The 23,425-nt window shown below is 44.8% G+C and overlaps 1 protein-coding gene across 1 annotated transcript in view; it reads right to left on the minus strand.

Annotated features, from left to right (window-relative positions):
- Positions 1–333: 333 nt before the first annotated feature.
- Positions 334–23,425, minus strand: part of LOC146969380 (serine/threonine-protein phosphatase PP1-beta catalytic subunit) — a 49,957-nt gene continuing 26,865 nt past the window's right edge. The window contains exons 2-8 of the mRNA XM_085759003.1: positions 20,085–20,216; positions 19,760–19,990; positions 10,648–10,752; positions 10,091–10,162; positions 5,207–5,358; positions 2,342–2,476; positions 334–911 (exon numbers count right to left, since the gene is read on the minus strand). Coding sequence (XP_085615129.1) covers positions 807–911; positions 2,342–2,476; positions 5,207–5,358; positions 10,091–10,162; positions 10,648–10,752; positions 19,760–19,990; positions 20,085–20,216 — 932 coding nt within the window. The 3' untranslated portion in view covers positions 334–806. The remainder of the gene's footprint in view (positions 912–2,341; positions 2,477–5,206; positions 5,359–10,090; positions 10,163–10,647; positions 10,753–19,759; positions 19,991–20,084; positions 20,217–23,425) is intronic.

Below are 23,425 nucleotides of genomic sequence, written 5' to 3' on the forward strand. Positions count from 1 at the left end.
TAGTCGTTATTAAAGATATTTAACATATTAAAAAGGGATTTTTTCTCTCCTCTGTCAAAGTGTTTTACTCATTGTATGAACTGTTAATGATGTTGAAACGTGTTTATGGTTCGCTTCACTGATCTGGATTAGAAGAATAATGAACATGTTATCCTTGATTAGTTAATCCGGGTTTAATGGCCACAGGGTTAGTGAACAGAGCTCAGGGTGAAAAACTGAGCTTTTCAAACTGAAACACATTCTCATTTTTCACCTTGACATTTAACTTGTCACGTTTCATCGTTCTCTCTGGAGAAGTGCTGAACTGCAAGAACCACGCAGAACATCCACACAGATTTATTCCCTGTATTATTTATTGAAAACCCAGCAGTCGTCATTAATACCTGTTGTATCTGTACAGGCAGGGAAGTAAGGAAATGTGGGAAACTAAACTAGCTGTCATTCTGTTGTCAAAAACAAAAGGCAAAAGGACAAAAAGACAAAAAAAAAGAAACACTCCAATATGCTACAGAATGATACCCTCATGTTTTTTCATTTTTCGTTTAACGCTTGTTTTTCAAAATGTTACACAGATGCAGGGGAGAAAAAGCACTGGGGGTAAGAAGAGTGTGTGACAGCAGTTCAGAGGGAGATAAAGAAATAAAAATTTTAATGAAGACAAGTTTGGGTGTGTCTTTTAAAACAGTTGTGTTCGTCTGTTTTCTCCGCTGCCAAGTGTTGCTTTTACTTTATGTTGTGAAAAGCCACCGGGAGACAATTGTTGACAATCATCCCTCTCTCACTCCGTCTCTTCCTCCCTTCGTCCTTCATCGTTTCTTTGGAGGTTGGGCTGTGCGGGGAGGAGTGACGGGCCGACCAGAGTTCATCCCTCCGTACTGGTACTTTGCTTTCTTCTCAGATGGCTTCAGGATCTGGGAACAGACATTGGTGACAATGTCAAACAACCTCAATCTGCGGTAGTTTACTTCCTTTATTATTTATTACTATATGTTGCCATATTATCTTATCCTTATCCGTTCTATGCCACACTTTCATCATGAACATAAAATGTTTTCTTATTTTAAATTCTTATCACCATTGTGGAGCCAGACTCTCAAAACACAGTACAAATGTTCTACATTGTTCCATAAGATACTGAATTCAACTGTATGTTTGATTAATGGCTTTTCACACATACTCTAGTTCAGATATATTTTCAACTTTTCCAATGACCTAGTAGCCCAGTACATGAGTTCTGGTTCATTTGAGCCTAAATGAGTCAAACACCCACATGCAACAAACATGTTAATCTTGGTAAAATTTGCAGTTAAACTACAGACTCCATCACAGTGAACCATCCAGTGTTAATGCATTTATCTCTATACCAAGAGACAAAGTATTAAAAACAAAAGCTCTCATTATGCATCTTATTGGTTCCTGTCTGATTTATAATATCGGTACAATTGTACATGAATTGATGTGATTCATTCATTCATTCAGTTATTTCCTGCTTTTATACATCCTGATTAGATCATTTCTCTAAGATATCTATTGGTATTTAACTATAGATTTATCTATAAAGCAATACATACAAGCTCACAGCCATTGTAGTTGTGATTAACAGTGTTCTTCCCTCTCTACTGTGTGTACTAAACTAACTCAGGATGTGACATAAACTGAAGATGAATGGAACCAGATTTGGATCAGAGCACACATAGTCTCTAAGGAGGTTTCGTTAAAACTGACACAATTTAAAACTGTGCATAGATATCATTGGACTCCTGGTAAATTACACAGACCAACTGGCTGTAGGATTGTAGGATTATTAATACATTTTGGGCTCAGGTCTGTTGGTGTGTGAGCAAAATAACTAGAATCCATATAGAACCAGATCCTGCTGTTTATAAGTTTATAAATCAGTCTAACAATAAATGGCTAGCAATGGCTTTTACAGCTGCTCAAAAGTAATCATATTGCTGATGGAAAAACACTTCAGCTCCTACTATCCAAGACTGGTTCAATGTCATCGCAAAAATAGCAAAATTTGATTGAGAATATTTTGGAGATGATGAATTGTGGAGGCGGTGAAAGTTCTTTGAATGAATTCAATCTGAATTGAACAAAGCATTCTCTGCCTTTAACACTTTCTTTGTCATTTTTTTTTCTTCTTCTAAACTAAATGTATACGCCTCATCTGCAAAACCTTCCATAATAAAAAAAGAATTAACTGAACTCAACCAAACTGTTCTCCAGTACTTTCCAAAATTCTACAAGTTGTAATAGTGACAGTGTGACTTCAGAGTCGACCCTGTTGTGAGGTGTTGGTGCAGGTGGTGTGTGTCGGTGTGTTAGGACTACACACCTGGAAGGAGCACATCAGGGTTTCATCCACGCTCATCATGCCGCCCGCGTTGTCAAACTCTCCACAGTAGTTTGGAGCCGAGAACAGAGTGACCAGCTGCCGCTTGGCAAAGAACTCATAACCGTCTTCTACCACCTGGGGGCGTCAGACACACAGGGACATTAGTCACAGTACAGCTGCTGCACATTACTCACACACTGTGTGTTCATTAAGTATTCAGACCAGACAGTGTTTCCTCATTTTGTTACATAGCAGCTTTGTTAAAATCTTAATAATTCATTTCCCTTTCATCAATCTACACTTCTTACTCACAGTGACGAGTGACAACTGAGTTTTCTTGGTTTTGACACTTGTATTAAAAAAGGAGAAATTGAACAGTTTGCCGTGACACTTGAGATGTGGCTCTTGATGGTCTCTGAGTTCTGTCGACACCTGGATTGGAGTCCAGTCCACCTGTGGTAAATTCAGCTGAGTGCACATGTGGAAAGACTCACACACACACTTGTCTATATAAGTTCTCCCAGCCGACAAGGTGGATCAGAGATGAAAGCAGAACATAGCACTGGTTTTTGAGGAAGAGGTTTGGAACAACTTGAACTCCTCCAGAGCCAACAGGCCAAAGAGGAGACCTGGTGATAGGAGAGGGCAGAGCTCCTGTGTGGAGGTGGAGAAACCATCACTGCAGCTCTACTGAGCTGGGATTTATGGCAAAGTGTCCCAGCTGAGGGACTCTCAGACTGGGAGAAACAAGATGGAAGTGTTTGGCCTCAATTCTGAGATTAATCTCTGAAGGAAAGAAGTAGAAGTAGAAGTGCTTCTCCTTCTGGGATCTCCAACCAGACACTGTGGAGCTCAGTCACAGATCATCAGGTTCTCAGTCTCTTGTAGCTACTGCTCAGTCCACTCACTCTAGTCCAGTGGTCGCCAACCCGTCGATCGCGATCGACTGGTCGATCTTGGAGACTGTCCCAGTCGATCTTGAAGACTGTCCCAGTCGATCTTGATAATACCGGAAAAATGAGTTCAGAAACACATTATGCCCGATTGATGTTCGGCTTGCTTTTTTTTTCTTTTTCTAAGCGCTGCATTAAATTAACCAATGAGATAAGAAAACAGAGGAACGCACAGTCGATCAGTGCTGCACAGAGAGTGGTTGTTACGTTGAGGGTTCTGGTCACCGGCTGCTCCGAGTCCGAGCAAAGTGTGGCCGGCGCCCGGCAGTTATCAACTGGGCATATCAACGTTGTTGTCGTGTGTTATGAGCAAAACTACAAGACACTCACAGTGCTCAGTCACAGCCATCACACTGACACAAGCAACAGTTTTGCCTTTTGATGGCGTTGATGCTGCATGAGGACACGCAGCTGCAGCTGCACTGGCTGAGAATTTTGTCAGCACATTACAGTTCTTTCTGATACTGATAATGTTGTAACTTGCATAAAGCTTCACTTGATAAACGTAACACTTAATACTGTGGTTACCAAACTGGGGGGCGCGGTAAACCGGCTGCGGAATCGCTGCGAAGCTCCGAGTAAATCATGGACGAGCCGGAGCCCTCCCGTTCACATCATTACATTTATCAATTGTGTTTAATTTTGAAAATTAACCGGATTCTCTCGCTGTTTCTTTGTGCGACTTCCTGCCCAGCTTGACAGGATTGCTCGCGGCTCTCGCACCGCGGCGCTGCTGTGAACTGATGTGAACGACACAATCGTTAACATCAAAGGGCTCCGATCCTCGGTGCTTCGCGGCGATTCTGTGTGTGTTCATCTTTTGCGCGCTGTTTAGATACTGACATAAACGCACACACAACCTGGAAAGTTGGCTCATCTGACAGCTGTCATTTGGGAGATGAAGGCAGGGTTTTCCCTTAATTGTCCTGACGTTGATGGAATCACTACTGTAGGAATATTGCTGAGTTAGTATGATCTGTTTTTTTCCCTTTATTGTTTACTATTAACAAATTTCCTCATAGTGATGGGAAATAAGCTACATGCCTTTATTTTTTGTGATGGACTGAAATTAAGTTATTATGAATTAAGTATAATGTGAATTATTATCAAGACAGGGATGGCCTTACAGTTACAGCAATTCTTGGTGGCATCAATTTGAAAGCTCAACCTTAGTGTTTGATGTAATTCAATTACAGTTAGGCTTGATAAAATGCCTCAAATTATAAATACAATCTGGACCGTTGTTTACTCTCAACGTTTCAATAGGTAGATCTTGCCTGTCACCAAGGTTGAGGTCAGGGATCTCGGGCCTAAAAAGGTTGGTGACCACTGCTCTAGTTTCTAGTCAAGGTGTAGAGACACTTCAGATGATCAAGACACATGGAGGAACATTAGTATCTGCATACTTATGTCGATGTGATCTTTCCCTTTTTGTTTTTGCTCTAGATTCTGTTTTCACTTTGTCACTGTGGGTCCTGAGTGCAGATTGATCGGGGAATTGTTTTTTAAAAATTAGACAGATGTGTCTGTGAAGCCAGGGTTCCTACACATTTGAAATTTCCAAATTCCATACTTTTTCCAGACCCTAATTTCCAGACTTCCCGTTAAAAAAATTCAAATAATTTGTGACATTTGAGTAATTAGATGTGTATCATGTAAATACATTGTGCAATTAATCTTTTGTTTTCATTATTCTGAATGTGTATGCCATTATGTCACCAAATAATTTCCAAGAGATTGCAGCTAGGTACAATAGCACATATAAAATAGAGATAAGATAAATATATTTCCATAGTTTCCATTTTCCATACTTTCCATACTTGCGTAGGAACCCTGTGATACATGAGTGCAGCTGTTTCTCTCTATGCATTTAAATGTCTGAGTGATGAGAGGATGTGAGAAGGTGCAGAACCTGGTGAGCTCTGCAGATCAGGTCCAGGTCGTGGCGGTTCAGGAACTTGCTGACCACGTCAGCTCCGAAGGTGAAGGAGACGCCGCGGTCGTTCTCTCCCCAGCCCTGGACGTCTTTGTCTGGGTCGGACCACAGCAGGTCACACAGGAGGCCTGGGGGGGGAGAAACACACACACACACACACCGTCTCAACACCTGATGCTGCTCAGAGAGGATTCATCTCCACGTCTCTGTTGATCAAACACTCTGATGTGGAAGGGGGGGTTGTTGCTGTGGATCCTTCCTCTCTCTGACTACAGGAACATTCACATTACGTGCCAAAGTACCGAGGTCGAGTTATTCAGGGGGCCACACTTCCTGAAACTCAGGGCCCAGGGACCGGACTGTTCCCTGAGCTGCTCTCATTATGCGTGTGAAGATAACAGATCAGCCTTTAGCGAGCAGGACATGTGCTTCATTAGATTTCTTGTGTAACCCAAGCTGCAATAATCACAAAAGTAAACAGAGAATTCTTCGACAGGACACGTCGCTGTCTAGCATATCATTTAGTTCATTATAATAATTACAATAAATTATAATAATTAGTCACAAAAAGAGGTAAACAACAGGAGAAGAGAACAAAGGAAGAGAATGAATAAATCAAGATGAACTGATCTCGCCTGAAGTGTTTGATGCCATAAATTATACTTGGAAGTTTGAGACTGTTTACTGCATCAGTGGATTTATTATGGGAAAAAAATCACAGTATTTTACATGATGTTTGTCTTTTGTCTTAAAATTTCATTTATTATTATTTTGTCTTTAAAGGTACATTGTGTAGGAATTCCTCCATCTAGCGTTGCGGTTGTATATCGCAAGCAACTCAATTGTATTTTTCATGCTGCATTCACTTGAAATTGGGCAGACAGCAGACGGACGACAGCCACTGCACGTAACGGCATAAACAAGCCTCTATGTAAACAAGTGGTCCGTCAGCACGAGGCAAAACAATACACGTGACAATATGTTGTCATGGCGATGTCGTATTGTTTACCTGACCCACATTTTACTGGCTTTCTCTCGACTTCTGTGACTAAAATGACATCTGGTTTGTTACCGACGGCCGTCTGCCCGACTGCACGTGAATGCAGCATCAGTGTAACGCTCCATTCCTCCTCACTGCGTTACCGCGGTGATTTTTCACAGACGCCACCTCGACCTGAGCCGACAGCTCCGGTGTCTCCGCTGAGTTTCCGTGGTTTCCTACCGTCATGCTGCCACTGAACGTAAAAACATGGCGACACGACATGGCAGCCAGCACCGAGCTTACCCGCTCCATGTAGATATGAATGATATGAACGGCAAATTCAGAGCTGAAAGGAACACTTAAGTTTGTTGATGGGGGATGATTACTGATTAATGAATAACATACTTTTGAACAAAATAATCGATTTTTGTGAATAGATAACAGGAGAAGTTACACAATGTCCCTTTAAACAATAGTTGGGTGGGCCCAGGCTGGAGCTGACCAACAGGCCTGCACAGAGGCTTCCTTATATGAGCACATATGTTTCTCTATCCCCACGGGAACAACTCAGACATAAAGCGCTGCCTTGTCTCTCACCTTAACTTTAACCATCGTCGTCATCGCAACTGAATGCCTAAGCTTTACCCTGATCCTGATCGAAACCTGCTCCTTGAACCAAATCTGAACCCTCCACCGGTCCAAACAGTGTGGACTGGTGAAAGTGTGTATTCAGCCACTGGAATAGAAAAAAGCAACACACACACAGACTCCCTGAAGGACCATAAGAGGATCTGAGAGACAGTGGCTGCCAGGGTCTGAACACTGGCTGCCTTATAAGGACAAAAACAACCAGGTCTAATGAAGAGGGCAAAGACTCAGACTGAGAGGGGGGTGGGGGTGGGGGGGTGGTCATGTCCACTGGGTTTACTGCCACTTCCAAACAACCATGTACTTCTTGGGGAGGCCATTCAAGCTTGATTTATTACTGCAGAACCTCCTGGTTGGTGGAGAAAGCATCACTGTTTCCCTGTCGCTTTTGGTAACACTTTATAATAAGGGTCCCTTAATTAATGTTAGTTAGTACATTATTAAGCATTAATTAACTGTTTACAGATATATTAACAATCATTATTATGTATTACTTAGGATTAGGAAACACATTAATTAATGTAGCCTATAAGTAAGCAGTTAATTAAAGCAGATATCAGTGGCACGGCCGTTTCGGCTAATGCTGTGTTCAAGGCAGGCTTTTGAAACCGTAAGTTACAGCTTCAAGTCACAACTACGACTTGGTAGCGTTCCAGGTAACCCGTAGCTCGTGTTTTTACCGTCCTGTTGTCTGTGAAAGTTCCCTATAACGGCCACTCGTAACTTCTGACCCGTGAACTCGTACCAGATCGAACTGGTATGACTTCACAGGAAGGAAAAACACAAAGTACGAGTTTCCTTGAACGCACCATGAGTTAGCAGCCCCCGCCCTTGTCAGGCATCAATTGGTCCTCGTGCTACGTCACCACATTCACGCGCATCCCTTGGCTGCACACACAGCCCTTCATGCCGTTCTCTCCCCTCATTGGATAACACTTGTATCCCACAAGGAAAATTTTCTCCTCGGGTTACAGCAGAGCAGAGTGACGGAGAGACTCGTGTTTAGGCTGAAATACTTCATGTAAGTGATTGCTGACGGAAAATAGGACTATTTAGGACTTATATTAACAAAAACATTCCACTGATATCTGCTTTAATGTTTACTACTCAAAGTTAGTTAGTAATAATAAAAGTTGAATATGTAATTAGTTATCATTATGTATGCATTACTCAGCATTAATTAACACATTAGTTTATATATGAATGCTTAATAATGTACTAACTAATGTTAATTAAAGGACAATTCCAGGCGAATTCAACTCAGGGGTGTATTTTCATATCATTTTAGGTCTAAAAGAATGAATCTGAAGATTTTCAGTTTAATCGCTCCTGTTTTGCGGTAGTTGCGTCTGTCCGCGCATCACCACGGCAGCAATGAATGGGAGTGGATGTAAGTTCCGCTGTTTAGGCTGTTTCCAGCCCTCAAAGCCGCAATTTTTTTCCACAGACAGCATCAGATGGCTACTCAAACATGCACCGAGAAGTTTATTTACTTCAAGCAAGCCGACATGTTTGTAAAAGTCGATCTAATTCAAAGTCTCCCGGAGTCTCGCGCGAGCCCGAAGTTGCAGTGCTGGTGTATTCAGGCGCAGTAGGAGCTACCGCTTGTGTCATAAACACAGGAATATCAACTCTTTACTTGCTTGAAGTGTACATTTTTTTCCACAGACAGCGTCAGATGGCTACTCAAAGATGCGCCGAGAAGTTTTTTTTACTTGAAGCAAGTAAAGAGTTGATATTCCTGTGTTTATGACACAAACGGTAGCTTTTCCCACTGCACCTGAACACACCGAGCACGGCAACTGGGTCTCGCGCGAGACTCCGGGAGACTTTGAATTAGATCTAGTTTTACAAACATGTCGGCTTGCTTGAAGTAAATAAACTTCTCGGTGCATGTTTGAGTAGCCATCTGACGCTGTCTGTGGAAAAAAATTGCGGCTTTGAGGGCTGGAAACAGCCTAAGCAGCGGAACTTACATCCACTCCCATTCATTGCTGCCGTGGCGATGCACGGACAGACGCAACTACCACAAAACAGGAGCAATTAAACTGAAAATCTTCAGATTCATTCTTTTAGACCTAAAATGATATGAAAATACACCCCTGAGTTGAATTCGCCTGGAATTGTCCTTTAAGGGACCCTTATTGTAAAGTGTTACCTGTCATCCCCCACAGGGTCCGTCACAACACGCCTGCATCTTTTATTAACGTCACTCATCAATAAACATCTCTCCCTCCACTGTGTGTGTGTGTGTGTAAACAATCTCCTGGCTCTTGTGTGTATCAGCAGATGTGAGTCATTTCAAGCTGATGGAGTGTTTTTACTCTTGGAGCTGGACGCAGAACAAACCTGGATCACTCTGGCTCTGACACGCTGCAGTAAATATGGGGCTGGATTTGTGTTTTTACCCTTATGTTATCAAGAAATCAATAAACTTGCAGGGCGAGGTGCTAAAACTGTTCATTTAGTCAGCTCGCGGTTAGTAGGTGTAATTTGTGATAAAACAGGGAATATGTGGCCTTTACAGATTTCTATCCAATATTTATTTGTTTTAATGTCTGTCCTAAATGACAGAGTGCTACACAACAGAGGCTCTGGGAGAGAGTGGCTCTGTTGAAGGAGGAAGGTTTAGACACACTCTCCTCATCTCCACCATGAATCAACTACTCCAGTTGAAGAGCAGCACTCGGCTCAGAGCAGCACTTAACACCTGAAATATGTTGCAGAAATAGACCCAGAATGACCCAAAGTGACTGTGTGCACAAGGTTCACATCCATGCACCGACTGTTTCTGCAGCATCCAGAGAAAAACACAAGGTCAGGCTTGTTAGTCAATAAATAATCTATCAAACAGACCTGATCAGGCCTGATCCTGATCAGATGTATGGATTAAAACCATCACTGTCACAGAACTGTGACTTTTCAGAATCACAATGAGAAACAGATTTCTGTGGTGTGTCATAGATATTTGATTGTTTTTTGAATGTTTGTTGTGGTTGAAAAAATTGCCCCCATAGGTTAGCGTTGTTGCTATCGCTAGCGCCGTCTAGCCATGGTGTAACTCCGGTTTGCCTGCATCAATTTTGGTCGCGTTTTTGGCTCCCCCCCAACACTGGGTGACCATCAGGACAACGATTAAGGGGTCAAAAATGACCGGAATTCTCCTTTAAATGGAAACGATCAAGTGGAGAACAACCATCAGAGAAGCGGCCTGCTGTGTGCTGACCTACCTGTGTCAGGCACATCTGTGGGTCTCATGATGCGTCTGATCTGCTCCATAGACTGTAGGTCAGGAGAGAGACCTGTGGACAACACAACACAGTTACACAAATACCTGTGCAGGTACTGACCCATATCAAGCTCTACACTCTGACCCACTTTCTTCCCATCAGATCAGAGAACAATACAAAAGCTTAGACAAGTCAGATTCTTTATCTTTTATACTTCATCACAGGAGTGTAAACATGGCACAAAGTTCTGACTGATTCAGAGTCAGTTATCAGGACAAGAGAGGTACCACAAAATGTTTGTACCACAAAATGTATGTAATGTAATTCTTTATCTTTTATACTTCATCACAGGAGTGTAAACATGGCACAAAGTTCTGACTGATTCAGAGTCAGTTATCAGGACAAGAGAGGAGAGCAACACAAACAGATGAGATTTTCTGAATTCTATCATGAATCTATTAAGAGGCATCCAATAAATCAGTAGCTGTTGTTCCCCTAAACATTTTGTGGTACCAGAGGTCAGTTTTTTTTTTTTTGTACTGTGTGGACATGAATACCTCCGTGACAGCAGAAGATCTTCTCGTCCACTATGGCAGCGATGGGCAGGCAGTTGAAGCAGTCTGTGAAGGTCTTCCACAGCTTGATGTTGAATCTGCGTTTACCTGTAAAAAAAAAAGAAAGAAAGAAAGAAAATCAAGCGGACTGTGAGTCAGCAGGCTTCAGGGCAAAGAACCATATAAGGCCGTTCAAAGTGTTTTTACAAGTCCAGTCCTGAGATTCAGGATTTAATGCTGATCTGGATTAAGGCATGCAGCCCTCTTTCATCAAGTAGTGCTCTGAAAAGGGATCTAGTGATCTAACCACCAGTATCAGAAGATTCATTATTAACACAATAAATCATACAGCTGTTATTATTTCTACATTAGCACCATTTTAAGATGATGTATATTAAAAATGTATGTAATGTAATGTAAACCTTGTCAGACAGACCAAGGTAAAACTGATAATACTCAACATTCATCTGACAGCTGGAGTAGTTTCTTTAGATGATGACTTTTGCATTAAAAACATGTGATAAGCTTATGAATGATATGACATTTGTAAAGATTTAACAGGTGGTTTTGACTTGTGACACTGTTAAAAATCCACTGGATAAAATTATCATTATTTCCACAGGGGTTTTGGATGCTGAACCTCTGTGGTCAGTGGAGTAGCTTTACACTGCACTGGTGCCTCCACTGGCTGCAATATGTTTGAAATTCCAGATGCATTCACACTAGGGATGCAACGGTTCTCGGTAAAATACCGAACCGTTCGGTACGGCCTGCACGGTGCAATACGCTCTTGGACCGCGGTATTTCAGATTCAGCGTCCATCAGCTCTTGCTGCTTTACAGGCAGCTGTGCCGTGTAAGTGTGTGCCTGGCCGTTTAAGGCGAAAGCCCGCCCCCGCGAGTCGATGTCCAATCACTGTTGAGCCTCCACACACTCACAGTGACTCCCCCCCTGCAACTGAAAGTGCAGCAGCCCAGCCTCACACACAGAAGAGGGGAAAAAAAAAAAAAAAGATTATAGCTGCTGCGCAGCGATGGGTCGGGTCCGGGCTACTTTTGGGCAAATTTTGGCAATTCTGAGCAACAAACAGGAGAATAGGAAGACAAGACAGTTGTCCTTATAATGTCCAATTTGGACCAGTTGAGGGTTGAACCCACAACCTCGGGAACCAAAGACCGTTGCCTATCGCACTGAGCTAATTGACAAGTGGGAGTGCAATAGTGGCTTCACAAATTGAGTAAGCCATTCACTGTCGTGTAGGCAGATTTGAAACCACAGTAAAAAGAAAAATCAGTTTTTGAGGTAATGATATGTATTTGTTAAACATCTACTGTGACTCTAAGATGTTAGGAGCCTTCGCACATAGTCCAGTCCAAGCTATTTGGATTTTTAAAATTAGAAGCTTGCTGTGATGCCACCATTAGGACAATTGTCTTGTGTTTCATGTTGAGGACAACTGACATTTTGATCTGTTATCATCATCATCATCACCCTTGCTGGGACTCGAACCCACAGCCTCTGACACCAAGAACCAGCTCCTAACTCACTGAGCTAATTGGCTGGTAGTGAGACCTGCTGTGTAGCTTCATTTATCCACTCAGGTGGGCCAGTGCCCGGGCAGCTGTTGTAAAGGCAGATTTCAAAAATGGTCATAAAGTCAGAAATTATGTTATCTAAACAAAAATCTGTTAACACATAAATTGCATTTAGACAGCAAAACAGCTTGAGGACATGTGACATTTTGATCTGTCATCATCACCATCATCATCATCATCATCATCATCATCATCATCATCACCCTTGCTGGGTCTCGAACCCACAACCTCTGACACCAAGAACCAGCTCCTAACTCGCTGAGCTAATCAGCTGGTAGTGAGACCTGCTGTGTAGCTTCATTTATCCACTCAGGTGAGCCAGTGCCCGGGCAGCTGTTGTGATGAAATGGTCAAAATTTCAGAAATTCAGTCATCTAAACAAAAATCTGATAATACATAAATTGCATCTTGACAGCATGGAAATGTTGGTGATTTGTTTTTAATGATAAGTGTTTTGCTTCATAAGAGAAAATCTGATGTTTAAAAATTCCACACTCACATTGATTGCAGTTGTTCCCATGAGAGCAGAATTCAAAATGTTCTCAAAAATTCAGTTTTTGAATTAAAATTCTGATATTTGCCAAACTTCATTAACCATGACTCCAGAATATTCTCGTTTTTTTTCAGGAAGTTTGAAAATGTATTTAGCAAGAATTTGATGGTATATGTTTACAGTAGTGTTTACAGTCAAACGTTTTCATGCACTGTAGGCTCAATTTTTGCTTAATCAAAAATCCGAGAAACAAGTTTTGTGGAGGACGGTCTGGAGATGCTCTGTAGCAAGTTTGGTGACAATTGAGCAAAAATTGTGGGAGGAGATACATTTTAAAAGTTTTACAGTTATTGAAAAAAACAGAGTGATGGACTTCATAATTTGTAATGAGTTTAAGTGGACAAAAGTTTCAGCAGTATTGAGGCTACATTGTGGTGAAGTTTCAACACTGTAGCATCTACCGTTGGTTTGGTAGGAATTTTTAAAGTTTTTAAATTTAAACGCTTATTGTGCCCCCCCTAGGAGGGGGGGGCACATGTCCTTGGAGTTGAGTGAATCTGGCATGGGGTCGGATGTTTCTGTGAAGTTTGGTGAGTTTTCGCCCATGGGAAGTATGACTTCCTTGGAAGAAGAAAGAAAGAAAGAAAGAAAGAAGAAGAATTCCTAGGAATACAATAGTGTCCCGGCAGCTTAGCTGCCCGGACCCTAAAAACAAACAGGCGGCGGCATGAGCGGTCGCTGATCGCAATCGCGGGGGAAATTAATAAGTTATTAGCGCGATTTAGCGCATTTAGCTTTTATTAGAGTTCCAGCACAACTCTGTCCATGCACACCGCATGTGTGTGGTCGCGTGTCCGCGCGCGATAGAGAGACCGAGGTCGAACAGGAGTTGACTGACAGGGATGAGAGGTGGTGAAAGGCTGTTTAAAAAAAACACAATAGACTAACTCCTTCTTTCCCAGTGAGAGACTGTGGCTGCCTGCATAGTGACGGCAATATAGCGCAATCTCTGTTTGAAAGTGGCTTCAGAGTGTTCACCTACTGAAAGACTAAAGGAGTGTGCAGAGGGAGGAGCTAGGGGCTGTTCACAGACAGTTCAGGTGTGTGTGTGTGTGTTTGTGTTTGTGTGAGTGAGAGAGATAGAGAGAGAGGAGAGCTGTATTAGAAATATTATAAATTATAAACATTATTTTGGGAGAAAAAAAAAGTTCTCTGCACAAAACACATACCGAAACCGTACCGAGAACCGTGGCCAAAAACCGAGGTACATATCGTACCGTGGGCTACCTGTACCGTTGCACCCCTAGTTCACACGGGTACGTTGTTAGAAATTAGGGATGTGAATCTTTGGGTGGCTCACGATTCGATTCGATTCCGAATTTTAGGGTCACGATTCGATTCAAAATCGATTTTCGATTCAACCGATTCGATTCAAAAATCGATTCGATTCAACTGATTCTTGATTTTCTTTTTGCGATTTTTAGTTTGCTTTATTAACACCAGACCATGTGAAAAAGTTGAATGATGATGATGTCTACAGACTATTATATCAGAAGCCATATTTCCCCCCCAAAAATGCACATCACATGTTTCAGATTTATTTAGCAGCAATATGTTTGAACCATTTTAAAGTAAACTGCTACATGAAGCTGATTTTATAGGCTACTCTCTTTTCAAAAGCCTGGACTGAAGGGATGTGAATATTTGGGTGTCTCTATTCGATTCAAGATCAGTTCTCATGCACATGCACATAGACATGTATCACCTGTAACAAAGGCGCTGCTAAAAAAGAAAAAAAAAGACGGCACTCCGCTCTCAAGCCAGCTCACCTGCAGCCTGTCTGCAGCGCCACAGAGGAGCTGTCAGAGGAGCTGCTGCTGCTGGTCCTCTCTCTTCAGCCTGGTGTTTGGCTGCATTTTGTATGAGTTTAAAAAAGTGAAGATCTAACGTCACCTGAGCACCGATCAGCTGATCCACAGCGCAGTGGATGTGGCTGCTCAGCTGGAGCGTGTGTGTGTTTAACAGCAAAAAAAACAGCGATCGTCCTTTCTCCTCAATAGAGGTTCAGTTGCTGATGGGCACAAGCCTCGTCACAGACATTCAATAGAGCATTTAAATCAGATCAGTTCACGTCTGTAGGCGGTTAACGAGCGCCTTTTAGCGCCATGGCGTGCTGCAGCGCTGTGAGGGCGCGTATTGAGACGGAGGAAACTGAATAAAAAATCGATTTTTGAAGATTATGAATCGATTCAGAATCTTAGAGAATAAGAATCTCGATTCTTACATGAATCGATTTTTCCCCCCACCCCTATTAGAAATGATCTCTGTCCACACTTGAACACCTGAAAACGCGCATACATGAGCGCTGATGTACACAGGGCATGTGTTAACAGGAAGCACACAGTCCACTCTGCAGCTGATGAGGTGCAGAACACACCAGGACAGAGGAGCAGCAGAGGCTGCCGTAGCCGTAGCTGTAAAATGTAGAGCTGAACTGAACAACAGCTGCTAGCAAAGACAACAAGGTCAGTGATGCTCATCATTCATCGTCCACGCTGCTTTCATCACCGCTGGTCGGAGCAGCTTGGACCCAATCAGGGGGCGACTGTGGGCGTCTGTCATGTTCAGGAAACAATCTGTAGAGGGGGGGCTCTGATATGCAACATTCTATTCATGAGTATGTACAACTGCACAATTATCTTCTTTAATTGACTTTCTATACTCTGATGTTTTGATCGGTATCCTTATTACTAGATTACTTGTTATTTTCTTGGAGGTTAGCCACAATGCTAATCTTGATATCTATCCATCCATCCATCCATCCATTGTCCGCCGCATTATCCTGAGTCGGGTCGCGGGGGCAGCAGTCGGAGCAGGGATCCCCAGACTTCCCTCTCCCCGGACACTTCCTCCAGCTCTTCCGGGGGGACCCCTAGGCGTTCCCAGGCTAGCCGAGTGACGTAGTCACTCCAGCGTGTCCTGGGTCTTCCCCGGGGCCTCCTCCCGGTGGAACATGCCCGGAACACCTCACGAGGGAGGCGTCCAGGGGGCATCCTATACAGGTGCCCGAGCCACCTCAGCTGGCTCCTCTCGATGTGGAGGAGCAGCGGCTCTACTCCGAGCTCCTCCCGGGTGACAGAGCTCCTCACCCTATCTCTAAGGGAGCGCCCCGCCACCCTGCGGAGGAAACTAATTTCTGCCGCTTGTATCCGGGATCCCGTTCTTTTGGTCATGACCCAGAGTTCATGACCATAGGTGAGGGTGGGAACTAGGGGTGCAACGGTACAGGTAGCCCACGGTACGATACGTACCTCGGTTTTTGGCCACGGTTCTCGGTACGGTTTCGGTATGTGTTTTGTGCAGAGAAAATAAAATAATGTTTATTATTTATAATATTTATAATATAGCTCTCCCCTCTATCTCTCTCTCTCACACACAAACACACACACACACACACACACACACACCTACACCTGAACTGTCTGTGAACAGCCCCTAGCTCCTCCCTCTGCACACTTAGTCTTTCATATGGTGAACACTCTGAAGCCACTTTCAAACAGAGATCGTGCTATATTGCCGTCATGGAAGACGTCACTATGCTGGCAGCCACAGTCTCTCACTGGGAAAGAAGGAGTTAGTCTAATGTGTTTTTTTAAACAGCCTTTGTCACCACCTCTCATCCCTGTCAGAGAGACCGAGGTCGAGCAGGAGTTGACTATCGCGCGCGGACACGCGACCACACACATGCGGTGTGCATGGACAGAGTCCTGCTAGAACTCTAATAAAAGCTAAATGTGCTAAATCGCGCTAATAACTTATTAATTTCCCCCGCGATTGCGATCAGCGACCGCTCATGCCGCCACCTTGGTTTTTTTTTCCCCTCTTCTGTGTGTGAGCTGCTGCACTTTCAGTTGCAGGGGGGGAGTCACTGTGAGTGTGTGGAGGCTCAACAGTGATTGGACATCGACTCGCGGGGGCGGGCTTTCGCCTTAAACGGCCAGGCACACACATACACGGCACAGCTGCCTGTAAAGCAGTAAGAGCTGATGGATGCTGAATCTGAAATACCGCGGTCCAAGAGCGTATTGCACCGTGCAGGCCGTACCGAACGGTTCGGTATTTTACCGAGAACCGTTGCATCCCTAGTGGGAACGTAGATCGACCAGTAAATCGAGAGCTTTGCCTTTCGACCCAGCTCCTTCTTCACCACGACGGACCGATACAATGACCGCATTACTGCGGCCGCCGCACCGATCCGCCTGTCGATCTCGCGCTCCGTTCTCCCCTCACTCGTGAACAAGATACTTAAACTCCTCCACCTGAGGCAGGAACTCTCCCCCGACCTGGAGGGTGCAAGCCACCTTTTTCCGGTCGAGAACCATGGCCTCGGACTTAGAGGTGCTGATTCTCATCCCAGCTGCTTCACACTCGGCTGCAAACCGCCCCAGTGCATGCTGAAGGTCCTGGCTCGAGGGAGCCAACAAGACCACATCATCTGCAAAAAGCAGAGATGAAATCAAGTGGCTCCCAAACCATACCCCCTCCGGCCCCCGGCTGCACCTAGAAATTCTGTCCATAAAAATAATGAACAGAACCGGTGACAAAGGGCAGCCCTGCCGGAGTCCAACACGCACCGGGAACAGGTCTGACTTACTGCTGGCAATGCGAACCAAGCTCCTGCTCCGGTCATACAGGGACCGTACAGCCCTCAGCAGAGGGCCTCCGACCCCATACTCCCGGAGCACCCCCCACAGGATGCCACGTGGGACACGGTCGAAAGCCTTCTCCAAGTCCACAAAACACATGTGGACTGGTTGGGCAAACTCCCATGCGCCCTCGAGCACCCTGCGGAGGGTGTAGAGCTGGTCCAGTGTTCCACAGCCAGGACGAAAACGCATTGTTCCTCCTGAATCCAAGGTTCGACTATCGGCCAAATTCTCCTCTCCAGCACCCTGGAATAGACTTTCCCCGGGAGGCTGAGGAGTGTGATCCCCCGATAGTTGGAACACACCCTCCGGTCCCCCTTTTTGAAGAGAGGGACCACCACCCCGGTCTGCCAGTCCAGAGGCACTGTCCCCGACTGCCACGCGATGCTGCAGAGGCGTGTCAGCCACGACAGCCCCGCAACATCCAGAGACTTGAGGTACTCAGGGCAGATTTCATCCACCCCCGGTGCCTTGCCACTGAGGAGCTTCCGGACTACCTCAGTGACTTCAGCTTGGGTGATGAATGAATCAACCTCTGAATCCTCAGCCTCTGCTTCCTCGACGGAAGGCGTGTCAGTGGGATTGAGGAGATCCTCGAAGTATTCCTTCCACCGCCCTACGATATCCCCAGTCGAGGTCAACAGCTCCCCTCCTCCACTGTAAACAGTGTTGGCGGAGCACTGCTTCCCCCTCCTGAGGCGCCGGATGGTTTGCCAGAATTTCCTCGGGGCTGACCGGTAGTCCTCCTCCATGGCCTCCCCAAACTTTTCCCAGACCCGAGTTTTTGCTTCCGCGACCGCCCGGGCTGCCGTCCGCTTGGCCTGCCGGTACCCGTCAGCTGCCTCGGGAGTCCTCCGAGCTAGCCAGGCTCGGTAGGACTCCTTCTTCAGCTTGACGGCATCCCTTACTTCCGGTGTCCACCACCGGGTTCGGGGATTGCCACCGCGACAGGCACCGGAGACCTTGCGGCCACAGCTCCGGACGGCCGCGTCAACAATGGAAGTGGAGAACATGGTCCATTCGGACTCAATATCTCCGGCCTCCCTCGGAATCCGGTCAAAGCTCTCCCGGAGGTGGGAGTTGAAGACCTCCCTGACAGGGGATTCTGCCAGACGTTCCCAGCAGACCCTCACGATACGCTTGGGTCTTCCAGGTCTGACCAGCTTCCTCCCCTGCCAGCGGATCCTACTCACCACCAGGTGGTGATCAGTTGACAGCTCAGCCCCTCTCTTCACCCGAGTGTCCAAGACATACGGCTGGAGGTCAGATGACACGACTACAAAGTCGATCATTGACCTCCGGCCTAGGGTGTCCTGGTGCCACGTGCACTCATGGACACCCTTATGCTCGAACATGGTGTTCGTTATGGACAGACTGTGGCTAGCACAGAAGTCCAATAACAGAACACCACTCGGGTTCAGATCGGGGAGGCCGTTCCTCCCAATCACACCTCTCCAGGTAACACTGTCGCTGCCCACTTGAGCGTTGAAGTCCCCCCAACAGAACGATGGAGTCCCCAGTTGGGGCCCGTAGGCCGAAACGACAGTGAGAGACCTATCCCCGACCCGAAGACGCAGGGAAGCGACCCTCTCGTTATGCGGGGAGAACTCCAACACATGGCGGCTGAGCTGGAGAGCTATGAGCAAGCCCACACCAGCTCGCCGACTTTCACCATGGGCAACTCCAGAGTGGAAGAGAGTCCAGCCTCTCTCAAGGAGTTGGGTTCCAGAGCCCAGGCTGTGCGTGGAGGTGAGCCCGACTATCTCTAGCCGATACCTCTCAACCTCCTGCACGAGCTCAGGCTCTTTCCCCCCCAGCGAGGTGACATTCCATGTCCCTAAAGCCAGAGTCGTTGTCCGAGGATTGGGTCGCCGGGGCCCCCGCCCACGGCTGCCACCCAAATCACACAGCACCGGCCCCTTCTGAACCCTCCCGCGGGTGGTGAGCCTGTCTTAGTTTGTCCACAAACCAAAGAGAGACTAAGTTTATTGTCATAAAGGAACAAAGAAACTAGAAATATTCACATTTAAGAAGCTGAAATCGGAGAATTTGGACTTTTTTTTCTTTAAAAAATTGTTTGCAGGTCTAATCACAAGTTGATAGTTGACAATAATCCGTTTTTAAGAGTTAAAAGTGACACTTTATTCTATTTTTTGGACCATCTTCCTCCTCTATTAAAAGAGCTTGATGTCAATTTGACACTGATCCGTCGCTCTGCATGAACGTGTGGAGGAACTAGCGTTACCACAGTGAAACTTGTGGGGAACTGAAAATGAAAACACTCTGCTTTCTGTGTCACGACATCAGAGCAGAGCACTCACACTCGTCGTAGAAGCCATAGATGCGGTTGATGGAGGCACACTCGTGGTTGCCCCTGAGCAGGAAGAAGTTCTCGGGGTATTTGATCTTGTAGGCCAGCAGCAGGCAGATGGTCTCCAGAGACTGCTTCCCTCTGTCCACGTAGTCGCCCAGGAACAGGTAGTTGGCCTCTGGAGGGAAGCCACCATACTCAAAGAGCCTCAGCAGGTCTGTGTACTGTCCGTGGATGTCACCTGGAAAGAGAGAGGGGGAGGCGGCGCTGGATGAGCAGGACATAATAACAAAGTCAGACTGACAAGTACAACTCTGAAGCAGCAGGTTACTGACCACAGATTTTGAGCGGAGCCTCCAGCTCCAGGAGGATGGGCTGACTGAGGAAGATCTCCCTGGACTTGATGCAGAGACCACGGACCTCAGCCTCTGTCATCTGGACTATCTTCCCTGGACGACATCCTCGCACTGTTGGGAGGGAAAGGACAGGGGGGACGGGGTTAGAGAACACGTGTGGTTTGGAAGTCCGGCGGCGTGATTAAAGGTACATTGTGTAGGAATTACTCCCATCTAGCATTGTGGTTGTATATCGCAAGCAACTCAATCGTATTTTTCATGCCGCATTCACGTGAATTTGGGCAGACAGCCGCTGCACGTTAACGGCATAAACAAGCCTCTATGTAAACAAGTGGTCCGTCAGCACGAGGCAAAACAATACAAGTGACAATATGTTGTCATGGCAATGTGCTTTTCTTTACCTGACCCACGTTTTACCGGCTTTCTCTCGACTTCTGTGACTAAAATGACATCTGGTTTGTTACCGACGGCCGCCTGGCGCCTGCAGGTTAATGCAGCATCAGTGTAACTCTCCATTCCTCCTCACTGCGTTACCGCGGTGACTTTTCACAGACGCCACCTCAGAGCCGACAGCTCCGGTGTCTCCGGTGAGTTTCTGTGGTTTCCTACCGTCACGCTGCCACTGAACATAAAAACATGGAGACGCAACAAACGGCAAATTCAGAGCTTATCGGAACTAGGGATGGGCATGATTAATCGATGATTGATTATTGATCGTTAAGAATTTTATCGATCACGGAAAATTTTTATCGATTTATTATATAAGGGATCATGTAGGGCAGAGGTTGTCATGGAGAAATAAACCCCGGGTTTATTTTTTCATAACAACCAATAAACTATATAAAAGTATTATTATACAGGCCTATTATTATTATTACATGGTTTAAGAGTGAAATTATTCATTAAATATGACGGGGCGCTTGTGTTGCGGACTCTGTGCAGCAGAGACGAGAGCTGTGACACCGCGGCTCCGCCCGCTCTGATCAGCAGGTTTGGTTTTCAGCAGCAGTGTGGAAGGAGCCTCCACTCTCTCTGTAAGTTACAAGCTACAAGTCATAACATCACAATTAGTCCGAAGCTGTTTAATGACGGTTAAAATGAAACTTAAAGGGACAACGAGGAGTTTCTAATCGGTTATAAAAAAGTCTCACGTTAATGTGGATGAATCTCCGCTGCACACTTGTTAATGGGCGCATTTTCGATAAATATATCATTCTGTCTCTATCGTTATTTTGTTACTATTAGTGGTGGCGGAGATGCTGGTCGAGCCGACCAGCGTTTCTTTACTTTCAGTTTCGCAACGAGTCATGAGAATAACGTAGCTGAATCGCCGTTTGTGGTCGGAACTACGACGGTATGTGAACCTCTTTGAACCTCTGACTTTAATTATTGATGAATGAAAACATGAGTCTGTCTTGCGCCGGTCAAAAGAATTTTACGGTGCGCGCGGAGGCTCATAAATGTAGTGTGAAAACGCTTCGCTTTTCCAAAACTCCTCGTTGTCCCTTTAAGGTAAATATCCTGCAGAGTTAGTTTCTCTTTTCTGTGCCGCGCTGATCAGAGCGCCGCTCCGCCGTGTGTTGGCGACAGAAATAATAATAAAACACACACTTTCACATTTTGAAAAAGTGCACTTTTTTTTTGTACAAGTGCAGCCAAACACGAGGCTGAAGAGAGAGGGACAGCAGAGCTGCTCTGACAGTCAAGCCAGGCAGCGCAACGGTGCTTTTTTTAAATTTTTTTTTACTGTAAATGATGCCGGCAGCGGCACCGTCCCTACAGGTGAAGCACAAGCACACAGACATCCATGTACGTTGTTGTCTGACCTTCTTCCTTCATGGGGACTGCCCTGGATTACTGGCACATGCCATAGCTGCACGCATTTTGTTTTTAATTATGAATATTAATATTAATATTAATATTAACGATTAATCGATAATTGATCGTTAATTTTCCCGAAGATCGATCAAAAAGATTTCTACAAATGCCCATCCCTAATCGGAACACTTCAATTTGTTGATGGGGGTGATTACTGATTAATGAAAAACATACGATTTTCGTGAATAGATAACAGGAGACTTTTTTTCTCAAGGCTGTGACTTTGCTGGTCGTCACATCAGCGTTCACATCCCCTCCCACGGCCAGAGACGTTCTAACAAAGATATTCAATAAATGGAAAGATACTCCATGAGTGGCTGCTCCAATGATATTAAATGGTATACACTTCCTGTCTCTCTAAATGGGCGTGGCCAACCGTCACCCCAACTCGTCTGTGAACGTGTGTGTGGATTTATACAATTTTTAGGTAGATGAAAGTGAGATATTTATTTTTTCTTATGATAACATTAAATATTTGCACTACTAACAGTCATATTTAGCATGCCAAAAATAATTTAAATCATTTTCACGGGAGTTCGCGGCCGTTTGTTTGACGTTTCCTAGGAGATCGGTGCCAAATCTCGCGAGAGTGTGTCGTAGAGACAGAGACTAGAGCACTGGAAAAGAGAGTAGCGACACGCATTGGTCAAGTGGAAACGCCCCCTGGTGGCGGGATATGGGTATTGCAAATGCGCCCAAGAGCTGGCATCTCTGCAGTGTTGGTGAATGAGTAAGTGCGGTATTTTCAATAATTTAAGGACATTTATAGATCACCCACGTTAATAGCATCATCGTGGACCCTTTTACAGATAAATATTAACATATAGTGGCCATTAATTGTTGTGTCACGAATGCTTGCTGTTTTAAATGATAAAGATAAGTCCACTAAAGTGTCATACCAGTTTGCGTGCTAAATTCAACTGTGTTAGCTAACTGTTTGCCACTTAAGCCTGTGTTTTCTTTAGTTTGTTTGTTTGGTCAAGCAAGTTATTGCGCTGCTGGCTTTTATTTTATTTCCATGCGAGGTTTTTTACGTAATTTATTTTGACAGCTGGTGGTTGCTTAGCAACGGTAAAGCGTTCGCTCGTCCCCTTCTGTGTTTGTCCGCTGTGTGACCGGTACGTACTGTAAACAGCTCCGTGTGTTTTTATTAATTATCTTTTTTTTTAATCAAAATTGGAGGAAAAACTTAACATAATATGTTTTGGGTTTGATTTTGTCACATTTTGTAATGGTTTTTCAGTGTTGTCATCTTTTATTTTGTGTGTTATATCTATGTTTATAAAAAAAAACAGTTGTTCACATTAATGTTACAATTTAAATTTTGAAATAAATAAATTATAAGCACAACTTAATATGACCAAGGCACCTAAAAGCAAAAACACAGCAGTTTTCATCAATTTACAAGCAAGTTGGCAACACACATACATTGGAGTGAATGG

Source organism: Trachurus japonicus, chromosome 18, assembly GCF_045865225.1.
Source record: "Trachurus japonicus isolate A0001 chromosome 18, Traja_1.0".
Lineage (NCBI taxonomy): Eukaryota > Metazoa > Chordata > Actinopteri > Carangiformes > Carangidae > Trachurus > Trachurus japonicus.